The sequence below is a fragment of the Malurus melanocephalus genome, unplaced genomic scaffold, assembly GCF_030028575.1.
Source record: "Malurus melanocephalus ecotype Western Australia unplaced genomic scaffold, MMel_1.1 scaffold_0, whole genome shotgun sequence".
NCBI classification, from domain to species: Eukaryota; Metazoa; Chordata; class Aves; order Passeriformes; family Maluridae; genus Malurus; species Malurus melanocephalus.
The window spans coordinates 4,018,548-4,031,753 of NW_026623232.1; the positions used below are offsets into that span (position 1 = coordinate 4,018,548).

Consider the following 13,206-nt stretch of genomic DNA (forward strand, 5'->3'; position numbering starts at 1 on the left):
CCAGATGAGTTTTGCCCATGTCCAGTCAAAGAGATTCTGTAACATTTCTAAGCAATTTGTTCCAGCGACCTTCCTCATTGTGAAAAACTTCCTTTTACCCATAATTCRGAGTTTTCTGTGTTACAGCTTCTCTCTGCCAGAAGGATCTGTCTTTGTCTTCTCTGTATTTGCTCACAAAGGAGCTAAAACCCAATAAAATGCCTGTTTAGCCTTCTCTCCTTAAAACCAACTAACCAGACTCTTGCAAATTCCTTGTAACTCATGTTCTTCAGAACCCTAATCATCTTTAATCACCTGCTGGRCTTAGTTTCAGGATACCCATGTGCAGGTCAGACCAGATGCAGCACTTCAGATAGAAAATAGAAGGGTTTAATGACTTCCCTTTGTCTGCTGACTATGATCCTGTCAACAGAGTGCAATGCACAGGTGGCCCTTGCCACTCTATAAAGCTGATTCTACTAAAATATTCTATTCAATATTCCCTAGGCTCCAGATAAGACAACAGCTACTTTTAAATGAACATATTTTTTCCTATCTGTAAAGGCTATGGAAATCACAATCTGGTTCTAAACTGTTTAGAAATGGAGACCTGGCTGTCTATAACAATATATAATGCGATGCATAATATTGAGTTAAAAAGCCACTGAAGTGTTCATAACAAAACCAAAGGATGGCTAAATGATTTGGCTGTTCACACCTGATCAAAGCCTGTCTTAGTTTCATTACTAGAATGAAAATAATGTTATTTAGAGTGTCACAGAAGAAAGTTGCTTCCCAGAATGCACAGCAAGATGAGAAAAGCTGTGAAAAAAAAAATGGAGAGAGTGTTTGACAAGATTCTCTGCAGTTTTCTTTACCTTTCAAAGAGGAGGAAAAGGAAAAGACATGTATTGTCAAAGAGAAGACAAAACTAAAGAAAAAGAATAGAATTGGAGGACAAAGGCCAAAACWGGGAAAAGAAAACAACTGAGCAGGCTGAAGATGGTTTAGTAAATAAAATACAAATGGAGATTGTTAATGTGAAAGAAAGAATGTTTCAGAGGGCAGAAGAGATGGGAGATTGTTGGTGAGCCAATATGCACTTAAACATTTCCGGATGCACAGAGAGAAAGTTGAGCCTTGAAGACACTGAGTTTAAAGTGAGGGAGAGAAAATAAAAAGGAAAGTGTATGTCCTTAATCCAATTAAATTTTATTTAGGAATAGGTGAAAGCTGTTTTAAATTAGTTGGTTTTGTGCATTTTCATGCACATGAATCCTCTCATGCTTTTGTCAAAAACATGACAAAGAGAATAAGTGCTCTTTGGCTTATGGTATGCCATCATTAAAAGCACCACATGCAAATTTTATAGTGAGAATATGAAGAAACTGCTGCAGCAGCAGAGGAAAAATACCTGGGCCCTGTTTCTTCAGGGCTTTTCTGATTTATGCAGATTAGTTGAAACCAACTGCTTAGGTCTTATCTCCTTTTGGGTCAAGAATCAGCAGGGAGGAAAAGTCGGGGGTTATGGCTTCACTTTGCCATCTGGGCAAATGTTTTTATCAAGCTTCCAGGTAGTGAAGCTACTTTTGTTAACCAAAATCTTGAAGTCTTTTTAGTGGTGAGAGAGTTGTAAATTTGAAGTACTACTCATGCTGCATTCATCCACTTACAGGTTTAATCCACTTGTTTTGTATTCTCATATACAAAATACAGTATTTTGCATGAACTACTTTATTTAAAAGCATATAAAAGTAATACAGTGTAATACAATAAGTACCTCTGTAATCAAAGTGTGTTTCATTTCATAGCTTTAAAGTATTTAACAGATGAGTATTATTCCACTTTTAACAAATGTTTGAATTGGCTATTTCTGTTACCCTTTGACTAGTGTTTTTATAACTGTCCAAACCTAGTTTTAACCTACTAAGAATTGCCTTAGATTTCTGATTTGCCATGAAGTTTCTTAACATAGAGAGGAAATGTGACTCTTTTTGGAGGAGTGTGTCATTGAATCAAAGCTTGACATCCACCTGGGCTAAGAAAACTGTCTGTTTGTTCCCTGGGGAAATGCTTTGAGAAGGTAACCCGTTTTTATGAAGTGTGCCCTTCTAAATTATGATTTTTTTAGTTTAGCRTGCCCCAAGGCAAAACGTTTCAGAATATTTTAGAAGATCCTGGCAGTTTAATTAATCTTATGGAAATAATGCTAAAATTCATTCTCTGTTTCCTTGTTCATAAACTATATGGTATTTCATCCCTGCACTGTCAATGGCAACTGTTAACTGTATCTTTAAGGGTGACAAAAACTGGCTCAGTTTTGTTCCGAGGGGTAGTGGGAACTGGTCTCTTGTTCCACCAGAGGTAGGGCAGGTGGGATACCCCTCTGTATAGAAAAACTCTCCTGAGACTGAAGGATTTTATGTGAAGAATGGGTGAATTTGGTCGACACTGGTGAGCATTTGTGTCCTGTCACAGAAGCTAAGGCCACGATTCAGTGGTCGACTTCAAAACCTGTCAAGGCGAGACCAAGGAATGGGGGTTTGCAGTCACTGGGTGTCCATATGGAGTGGTTCCAACAGTCTTTGTGTTCCTGAGGAGGGGAGTCAGTAACTGAACTGCAGCTTCAATGATGGATTTCTCCGTCCTGCCCAGGGAGAGAAAGCGTTGGCGTTGGTGTTACTGTGGTGCTGTTGTGGGGTTGGAGTTACCATAGAGTGCTCCAYTGTATAGTAGTTACTCTGCAGACAATCAAGAGGTTGGTTTTTCTACCTCAGGGAGAGGAAATACTGCTATAGCTGTTATAAAAGCTGTTTGGAACTGCACAAGTAAAGCACTGTATGCTTCCTGTCTTGCAGATGTATGTTATTTTTATATACCTCTTGTTTTTATTTAATTCCTATTAAGTGTTTGTGTTGATGAATAATTAGAACCAGGATTGGTATRCCTTTCTTTTGAATAAGCCATTATTTTGTTTAGATTTTTATCTCCCCTAAAATCCATTCATACTCCAAGGTACTGAAAGGCAAAATATTTTAATGGTGTTTTTGCAGAATATTTGGCTGAATGGATGAGGAAAGAGTCATCCCAGTTAGCACTATTTAAAAGAGTGATGGCAGTGCAGTGAGCCTTATTTTCCATTTTTGTCAGTCACAGATGTAAATAATTCAAACAAAAGCATGGAAAGAACTTTACCRTTTGAAACTGGAACTGCATGAGCCTCATTGGATATAATTAGTAATTCCTGTGTTCTTCAATTTGACATTCTTAAGAAAAAGGCTGGTTTTCCTGAAGTATAAACCATTAAAAAGTTAATGCTGTTTTCCACTGGGCTCCTATGGTAAGATAGAATATTCATGTATTTCATGTGTATGCTTATATAATAAAGCATTCACAAATTTCTTTCTCTTTGGAAAATACTTCTCCAAATCAGCACTCCATATAYGAAGCTTTAAGATTATATCATCTGTTTGTTTAAGGTAAGCATTAGGACAGGTGTTATTATTTTATAATAGATTCTTAATCCCTTGTCTGTGAAGTGTTGATGTTTTCATTAGAGTTAAAATATGTTGCATGTGTACAGAAAGCCTGAAATCTCAATATGTGGTCCTATCAATTTTAATTATTTGAATCATTAGAACATCCAATTTTTTGCTTAAGGGTACACCAATGTACCATTGAGTCTGTTTTTTAAGGTTTTTTCCAGTTTAATGTCTGAATCCAAATTCATAAAGAGTTGGAAAAATGAGATGTCTGAGCTATAGGATTCACAGGGATTTTATATGAAGCCTATTTAATCAGGATAACACTGTTATTAATATTCATAAAGTCAGCTGGAACACAAATGACAGACTATGGAGCCTAAAATTTTTTACTTGTGAATTTATTAAAAGCAGCTTAAAAAATTAATGGAATTTAAGTAAAGTTGACGAAAATGAAAATCTTATGTTAGCAGAAAAAATCTATATTAGAACTTTGTCTAAGACCATCTTGCATTGATATCTTTGACAGATTTCATTGGTACTTAAAGAAGAAAGATGCATGAATGGTCATTTAAAAGGATTTAAACACATTGGCACATTAATTTTTACATGAATAATAAGTAGTTTCCAAAAGCAATTAACTTACAGTGTACAAGATTTGAATAGAAAAATAGGACTGTGACATCAAAGGGCAAATCAAATGTGCAGTACATTTTAAACTTTTAATAATACGACTTCTTAAAATATCTTTTTCTTTTCCACGGTAGGTAGAGTAGCAGCAAAGGTATTTGAGTACAGCTTAGGTTTGTTTTGAAATATACCAAGATGTGGGGAAAAAAAAATTATGTGAAAGTGCTATTGGTAAAGAAAAAATTCAGGCTTTTAGAGTGATCAGGTGCTTCTCAATTGAGCTTTCCTGTAGCTTCTCTGTGTGGAAAACAATTACATCCTACCACAGTGTGTGATTTTTCTCCCATGCTTCTATATGCAGCATTGGGAAGCATTTGTTATTTCTGTAGATGGCAAAATAGTTAGATTTGAGAGTTCTCTCATTATTGTACTTAACTATGAATTTTATGTGACTGTTGCATTTTATATTCAACAGATAAGGACAATTTCTTTTTTATTTTCATCAATTTCTTTCATGATGTCCGAGTAGTTTTACACAAGCACAGGTTGAATAAATAAATAGTTAATAAGGAAATTAGATTTAAAATTAATTCTAGCATTTGGGTCATGGTTTCATTTTGTATTTTCAGTCTACCAGTACACTTTATTTTAATCTCCAGCTTTAATTTCCTCCCATTATTACACGGATTGATTATTAACAGATGGTCTTCAAATGAAAGATTTAGAATAATTGTATTCTATTATTCTGATGATTCCTTATGTGAAAACCTTAATGGCCACTTCTCATGGTTTTTGATATGGTGAAGTTTTAACGCTGACTGAATAATGATGGTCCAATAAGTTTRAAAATACATCTATGTTCAAGGTACCTTCTGTAAAGGTGTATTTTAAACAAGTAAGCGTTGTGCAAAAGTCAGCCACCTATTGCAGCGTTTGTTTTCAGAGCGATCAGYTTAAATACTTAGTGTCTGGAATATTTTGTTGTTCTGTAACCTAAAATTTTTTTCTAATTATGAGGAAATTAATTTGCRCATCCCAGGGAGCCCCAAAATCTTTCTGTTTTACTTTGATCGATAGGTGACCTGAATCTGATCAACGTTTTTTATTTTCTCTATGTGTAAACCAGAAAATTCCTATTAATTAGCAGGACCTATTTCACCAATGAAGACGGAGTCTGTAAAATGAGGCTCTTGACTTCGGCCACAAATTTTTCCTGTGCCATAGTCTATTATTTCCGGGAGAGGGCAGCATTTTCCTATATCAGGTTCAGGAAGGCACATGCCATGCTTAGACTGTCAATGTTTCTTGTAATTACTCCCAGTATATTTGTTGCTTGCTTATGAATTAACTTGCATTTATGGAACTAAATCATTCCAATCATTTAATTACACCTGAGGAGCTGAACTATAATTGCTTGCTTCCAACTAGGATCTGATATGGCTTGAGCAGTATTAATTTGGTGTTTACTTTTCTGAGTGCTAAAAGCATTAAAATGATTGTGCAATGGGATTACATTTTACTAATTGCTGGCATTCATTAGCTGGGTAAATGGCGAGGAAGAATGACTGTATATTGTGGAGGGATAAAATTATGGTTTTAAATAGTATATTACTAGACACATTAAGGCCCTAAGACATGTTTTAAAATACTCCAGAGGTTATTAAACACCATATTTTCTTCATGTCTTGCTATATGAATATCTTATTAAAATACTGCAATTATTATGAACCTTTTTGTGCAATATGTAGGGAAATGGCTTCATTGACAGGAACCTATTTCTTGATATTAATAACCCTCTATATTTTCAGCTAATCCAAAAGTAAATGAGGAACTTAGAAAAAGATTGCCAACTTCAAATCAACACAGTTACACAGAATTGAAGAAGAAGCATACAGCTTCATTTGAGGGATTCTTGTAAGGGACTTGGTGTTCTGCAATATGAGGTGAAGTTGTTATTTTGTGTTAAGACCTAAACACATCAAATCCTGTGCATTTATTTAACCGTGCACATTTATAGTCAACAACAAATATAATTTAAATGTGTATTTCCTGAATGTTTGGTGTACATGTTAGGGTTTAGTCTTAAATGGTTTTGCAATTAACTTTTTTTATCATTTTAAAGATAAAAATTAAATAATCTGCTTTTTTGGTGTTGTATGGGAAAACAATTTTTTCTGCTGCTTTATTATTTAGGATATGTGTCTTGGTATAATTTGCTTGAATTGTATGTGTTTTTTTTTTTTAAATCTCTTACGTTTTTCTGCACAATGACAACTCTCTGGGTGTTTTCATAATCCATCCACTGTATCTTCAAGACACATAAATCTTTTTAATAAATGTAAATGTATATATATATATATATATATATATATATCAGGGAAAACATGCAAAATTAGCACATAGTTAAAGATCCAAAATTGTCCTGTATACAATACTTTCTAAGAAGGTGCTTGAGTAAATAATAAAATTTGTGGTATGCTTACTATGTTACCAAGATTACAAACTTACTTAGATTTCCTTGTGATACATAGTATAATTGAATTTTTAACACATAAAAGAATATATATTTTAACAAAAAAAATTATGGCTGGTAGGCATTTTTCTGTGGGTCTTATTGAGGATTATTTCTTTAAGATCTTTGATTATAGGAAATATTGCAACTGTGTAATTAACTATAGTCTGAAGCAATATGTATGCAAATATTARGATGCATTATTTAGCTGTTTGGAAAGACCTGCAAATTCAGAGTTGGCATAGTCATAAGCCACTTTACCTGTATTTTATCTAGGAAATTGAAGCAAAAGAAAGAATGCTGTGAAGTGAAGCACATGCCACCATCTGTARTAACTGCCAAAGTGAGAAGTGTTGTTGCCTCTAGCAGGACTGCTTGGTGTGGTTTGAGCTGTTCTTGCAACACCAGACTCGAGAAGAAAATACTAATAAATATTTCAGCAAAGGCATTACATGCAACAGAAAACTGAACCAAATATTTATAACAATTAGATGAGTGCAGAAAAAATATTTTATATAATATAATTTTCACTCATTGTTAAAATATGCACACTTCATTGTCCTGTTATAAATATTTAATATAATTTCTCTTGTAAATTTTCTGTAAAATGAAGGCAAAGTGTAGGTGTATTATATTGTTTCAAGTTTATTTATCTAGAGTTTGTTTTATTTTAGCTCTGAAACATTCAAGCAGAAGCTGGACTCTGTGCCAGATCAAACAAGTTCAGAAGAACAAATGGAGAACTGGTCAAAAGGTAGGGACTTTAAAGATATTAATAAGGAACCTCAGGTGTTGTACCAGTGCTAGGCAGTGACTGGAGTGTGTTTATTCTTGCTGATATATGACTGTGGAAGAAAAAACCCACAACCACATACTGCCCCTTAAAAGTACTTGGAATAACAGGAGAGCTGTTACATGAGTATAAAGCTTCACTTTTGTTTTCTGGATTATTGAAAATATTTTTGTATAACTTTCAAAAGTCTTGTTTAAATTCTTAGTCTGTACATTTCATTTTACTTTCCAATTTTTTTTTAATGGTTTACAATAAATCTGAAGATYTGACTTAAAGTACTCGTGCCTAGGGTATGACTAAGTTGCCTACTAATATTAATGAGTTTCTCATTAATTGCTCAACTGAATTGAGACTGTAAGGTAAGGCTTGGAGGTAAAGGTAGCCTTGGTTAACTTGGGACATCCCTAGTTCACGGAGTTTTCATCTTCATCAGGATGAAAATATCTTTTTTGTATCTGTATTTGGTTGAACAAACACAATTGTTCTCAGAGACCTTCTTATATGTTTCATGACAGAAACCTAAGGGGAAAAAAACCCCACTGAATTTGAGAGTACATTATATGGCTGACTTTTTAGAAGASCATTGTCAGAAAGTGGTTTGTGACTAGTTTATAGTGTGTAGAAGGAAGAAACAAAAAAGAGACCAGTTAAGGGTGGGTTTTTGGTACTAAGTGAATATGTGTAGATTAAAAAAACCAAAATGGAATAGGTGTGTCAACATCAAGGTTTCCCTCTATATCAGAGCCYGATAGCTTCTTGTATATCTCCTTTTTTTTTTTGAGTTTTATACTATGTATTCTCTCTCAAAAGATAATAAATGTCAAGCTTTTCATGGAGAGTCTGTTCAGAAGGAAGAAGAAATGCTCCATTTTGGAGCTAATGCTTGTCTTTCACATGTAAAGGAATTACTACCTATATTATTCTGTAAAATAAACTAACTGCTTCTAGACCCCTTTCAATTTATGRAATTTTGAGCTGTTACTGAGTCAAGTTAAAAAGTTTTTGTGTCATATACTCTGTAAACAAAAATAGTCATGGTTGTATAAGTTAGTGGAGAATTGTATTCTGACAATTTAAATGTGACATGGCTTAATCAGGTTTAGTATTTTTAGACCTTTAGGGGTCAGCATACCCTAAGAATGGTTCAAAAGGTTAAATTTGCCAAAGTAGGCAAGTGAAACTGATTCTCTGTGAAATATTTTCTGTCTAATTGCAAGAAATTATGTTCTGCTGCTGCTCAGAGMTATTTTTAAAACTGAGAAGTTACTGAGTTTCTTGTGTATTTTTTTCTGAGGCATTAAGTTCAAAATTTGTGCTGTTTAGACAGCTGTTTCCTCCAAGCTAACRCTTACAGATTCATGCATCCAATAGGAGTTGTTATATAAACAAAAATAAAATTTATACACTTTTCTTTAGAATAATCATTAATAAGTAATGTAATTCTTTATGCTTTTGCTCCTAGGAAAGTTAGAGAAAGGGATTATGGGTAAATCTCATAAATTTCCTGTCATGATACTGGTTTGGATGAGGAATTTTTTTTTCTTAGAATTTTATTTGGGTATTAACAGCTAAATTGCATTCGCTTACCATAAAGATAACCGGTCATTTTCAGCAACATAATGTTCAATATGTGCTCTTGGTGGATATTCTAGTGCATTTTCTCATTGTATTACTTAAGCACAGCAACTTTTCATATTCTGTGTAAATGTGTGTGTTGAAGAGTGTGCCATTTTGTGTTCTGCTTGCTCTGTCATCTTTCCTTTGTGCAGCTGGTACTGAACAGGATTTTGATGTTCCTTYCTTGTAACTTGGAAGTTTAAATGCTGGGTTGAGAATAACCCTATAATCATTCATTCAAATGTTTTTAATATCCATCACTGAGATATTGGAGATTATATTATTTGTCAACAAATAAGGATGRTAAAGCAAATATGAGGTTAAATTCTTCTGACTAAATGAAAATTCAGTCAAGCAATGAGAATTAAAAAAAATAGAAAAAACGTCAGATACAGAGAAGTGGTGGGTTTATGGCGGTTATGTGGGATAATATGTAACCTGTTAATAGATGTTATAAAATAAAATACTTGAAAGAAAGGTAGTGTTTAAGAGGAGTATATCTGAAGTGTTTGATAGGTGAGATTTTCTTTTTAACTTTCCGAGTTGTTTGGAGTATAGTATCCCTGTGTGGGTTGAAGACTTTGTCACTGTTCTGTTCTATTAGGAAGAATTAAAGAAYAGTCTGTGTGCAAGGGTTGTTATTTTGTATCAGGTTTAAATGTACCCTTTCTCCACAGCACCTAGTTTTTACTAGGAGGTTCATGTCTTTTTTAATGTCTCTGTGAGGGTATTTGAGAGAATGTACCAGGAACATTGGCAGCAGACCATTGAGCTCTATGCCACTTAAAAATGAAAAATATTCAGGATATCTAGAAAGCCTAGAATAGTATTCAATTATAAAAATAAACTTGTATTGGCAAACAGATGCATATCTTTGCATTGCAGTGATGGTGGGTGTGAGGAAACWCATTTCATCAGGGTAGAGTTTTTACTTCAGTGAGGTTTCCATGACTAATAGAAACTACAAAAATATTAATACTGTGAAAACACAAGAGGGAACCTAAAAGTGGGTGGTTTCTGTACTTATATATATATATRTTTAGGACTTGMTGTGGCAGTTTTCCAGAAGAGTTACCAGGATAAGAAAGTAGTGATTGCGCAAAATGCTGGAGTTAAATTTGTGTCTTATTTGACTCAGACTGTGTACCATGTTTGAATAGGCGCAGCTATACTTCTGTATTATTTATCTTTCACTGTTGTAATGTTTTTGCTTATGTCATGTTTCTGAGCATCCGTGCTTTAAGGACAGGCCAGAAATTAGGAGAAGTCTTAGAATTTTGAGTACTGTTTGRTCTATTTTGACAACAAAATTAAGAGTTTTGCTGACTCCAGAATTTAACGTATTGTATCATTATTATTTGTAAATTTCTAAAACAAGGTAATAGATTGATTATTTTAAATGGCAGAGTTGTTTGCTTTCTTAAAAGGTGGTTATTATGTTTTTTTCAAACATAGAAATATATATATATATATATATATATATGCATAGCTAAGCCATTACTTAAAGCACATTTTGAAAAGTAAGTCAGTGAACCAATTTCACTTTAAGAATTTGATGGCAATTCTTAGTTATGATCCATATAGACACTTTCCGTGCAACTTCAAAAGAATRCTTGCAGCTTGTAACTGAACTTTATAATTGCGTGTGTGAAAACTAGTTCAGAGGAGACTAGCATTAAAGAGATGTGATAATGTAGATAGGAACAGAACTGCAGAATCAGCTTGTGCAGGGAAATTTGCAAAGGAGGTATTTTATCTGGTGGCGAGCTGGGTTCTTTTGGTCTTTTTACTTTTATGGTAATTGAGGAAATGTAGTCATATGCATAGTTTAATTTAAATGAAACATCTTCTTTTGCTAACTTTACTATCTTGTAAGAAGTAAAAAACTCTTCCAGTTGTGTAATGATTGTAATGTCCTTTTTTGTGGATTTGATTTTGCAATAGTAATTACAAGGGCTTTTTCGTCTGGAATTTCTATTGTGTGAGTTTGACACACACGAAGATGAATGGGTAAAGAAAGCCTTGAGAGCAATATGGCATTGTAAAGGTTTTTCATCTAATGCTCCAGTTGGGTCAAAAAACAGCTAATGGTAAAGGTGCTGATGCTGCTTTCTCCAGAATTTACCCACTACAGCTGAAAACACTCTAAAGTAAATCTAAAGCTCTTCTTTCAAGGCTRTAGCAGAGATGGAATTAAGCACACTTGTCACAATGAAGTCTTTTTCTTCTTTTGCATGCCTCAACARGAGATACTGTGAGTCTGGTCTCCCTCTGCTCTCATGTTTTAGCAATTAAGTGCTGTTTGCTTCGGAAAGAAAGAAGGCCTGGATACTGCAAGGGTGTGCATGCAGAAAAATGTACATGATATGCAGAGAGGCAGCATCCTCTACAGCCATGTGGCTCAGCTGATCAGTGTCTTCAGTGTGTGCTGTGCTTTCAGCATCAAACTCCCTGTGCTCTGTCAGAAGTCCCCTTGCAAAGAGCCAAGTATAGCTGGAGGTTTTTCTGTCTTATGTAAAAGGCTGAAAAGAGGCTGAGAGGATGAACTTTCATGAGTAAAACCTAGGAAAAGTGGCTAATAACTGTTGAGCAACATTAAGTGTGGAAGATGAAGAAAACATCTTCCATGAAAAAGAAGGAATAGTGTGACATGACTTAGAAGATAAGAATGAGTTAATGATAACTGAAAAATCACCAAATGCTGCTTGGTCTTTTCCTGTAAATATAATCACCCCTTCATGCATTTAAATTCTCATCTCTCCTTTTTCCATCCCATTTCTTTCCTTGTACATTTTGAGTGGTGGAATACCGGACATTTTTAGCCAGACTGCTTGCAGAAAGACTCCTCACCAGAAGCACAATTAGATATACAGTATTTTCTTGACTCACTGCAAAGTTGTGAATATGATTTTTTCCACCCTTTAGAGTACGCCCAAAATGTGTAGGGCCTTATCTGCATTGAATGCTGCAAGCACTGATGGGGAGAATGCACACCATGAAGTACTGCACTTTGAATCTTAAGTGTGTAAAGTATGAGTGCAGCTAACTTCAGAAAGCCTTGAAATGTACTTCAGAGAGAACAGCACTTGCTACCACCGTCATTTTTAAGTAGTGCTTCAGAAGGAGCTTTGGAAGACCTTGCACAAGTGCAAGAGGAATTTGGTTATTTTCTTCTTTAGAAACCTTCATTACTTCTATTTTTGTAACAGCTGGAATGAGGCTTAAGTTCAGATCAAAAACATAAAGAAATTATTAAAAGACAGGTTCTTCAGGGAGTGCCTTGGAGGCTCCCAAGTWCACCTGCATATTTAGTAGATCATTACTGGAGTAGAGGGTGCATTGGCACTTTATGGCCACTTCATGCAGAGTGATCTTTCCTTGATGTTACACACTTAAAATTGCAATATTTTTCTTTACTTCTAAATCTGTAGTTTCYTGGGATTTTGTTTAGAACTCTTAATTCAGCAAAGCCTTAGTTGTTTGTGTGGTGTAAGGGAGGTTGAGTACATTTGGATAAGAGAATTTTCGCTATAATTAATGGGCATTGGGAAACATGACCCTGCCTAGATAAAAGGGAGTTCTGGATCATTAAGATTTAGATAATGGAAGGGGTTATATGTGAAAAGCAATTGTCTGATATGACAATAGCAAGAGACAAATGGGGTRGGAGGGTTTACTTTGTTTTTAGTTGGTTTAGAAAACATAAACACAGCATGCTTAGTAAAACTCCAGCAGACACTATGTTTGGAAATTATGTAATGACTCCATATAGGCTGTAATGATATCCTGAAACCCTGTATTTAAACTAACCTGAATTACAATGAGAGATAAACAGAATATTTACCCATCCCTTATGAGCTGCTGCTGATATGTAAATTTATTCTTCTACTTTGCACAAATATACTTTTGAGCTACTGCTTAAACACTTCAAGGTCCTTAGCCAAACAGTTTTAATGATGCCTCCAGTATTATGAAAGTGTGACATTTGATGAATGCCTTGTATAGTTGTGATATCAGGGAAAGTGTAAACAAAAAACGCACATCAAGTCATCGTGCAACACCTAGATAATTTATAATTTTACTGTTTATATCCATCTTGACATTTTTTATCTGCCAAAGGCAGGTTTCATTTGGAATCTTAATCTGAGATTTATTTGGTGGATCTGGAAATCATAGCTAGAGTTCCCACAGGA

The 13,206-nt window shown here is 34.5% G+C and overlaps 1 protein-coding gene across 1 annotated transcript in view; it reads left to right on the top strand.

Moving 5' to 3' along the window:
* The first annotated feature begins 5,884 nt into the window (after positions 1-5,884).
* Positions 5,885-13,206, top strand: part of MIPOL1 (mirror-image polydactyly 1) — a 150,984-nt gene continuing 143,662 nt past the window's right edge. Inside the window, exons 1-2 of the mRNA XM_057367918.1 lie at positions 5,885-6,034; positions 7,278-7,357. Coding sequence (XP_057223901.1) covers positions 6,030-6,034; positions 7,278-7,357 — 85 coding nt within the window. The 5' untranslated portion in view covers positions 5,885-6,029. The remainder of the gene's footprint in view (positions 6,035-7,277; positions 7,358-13,206) is intronic.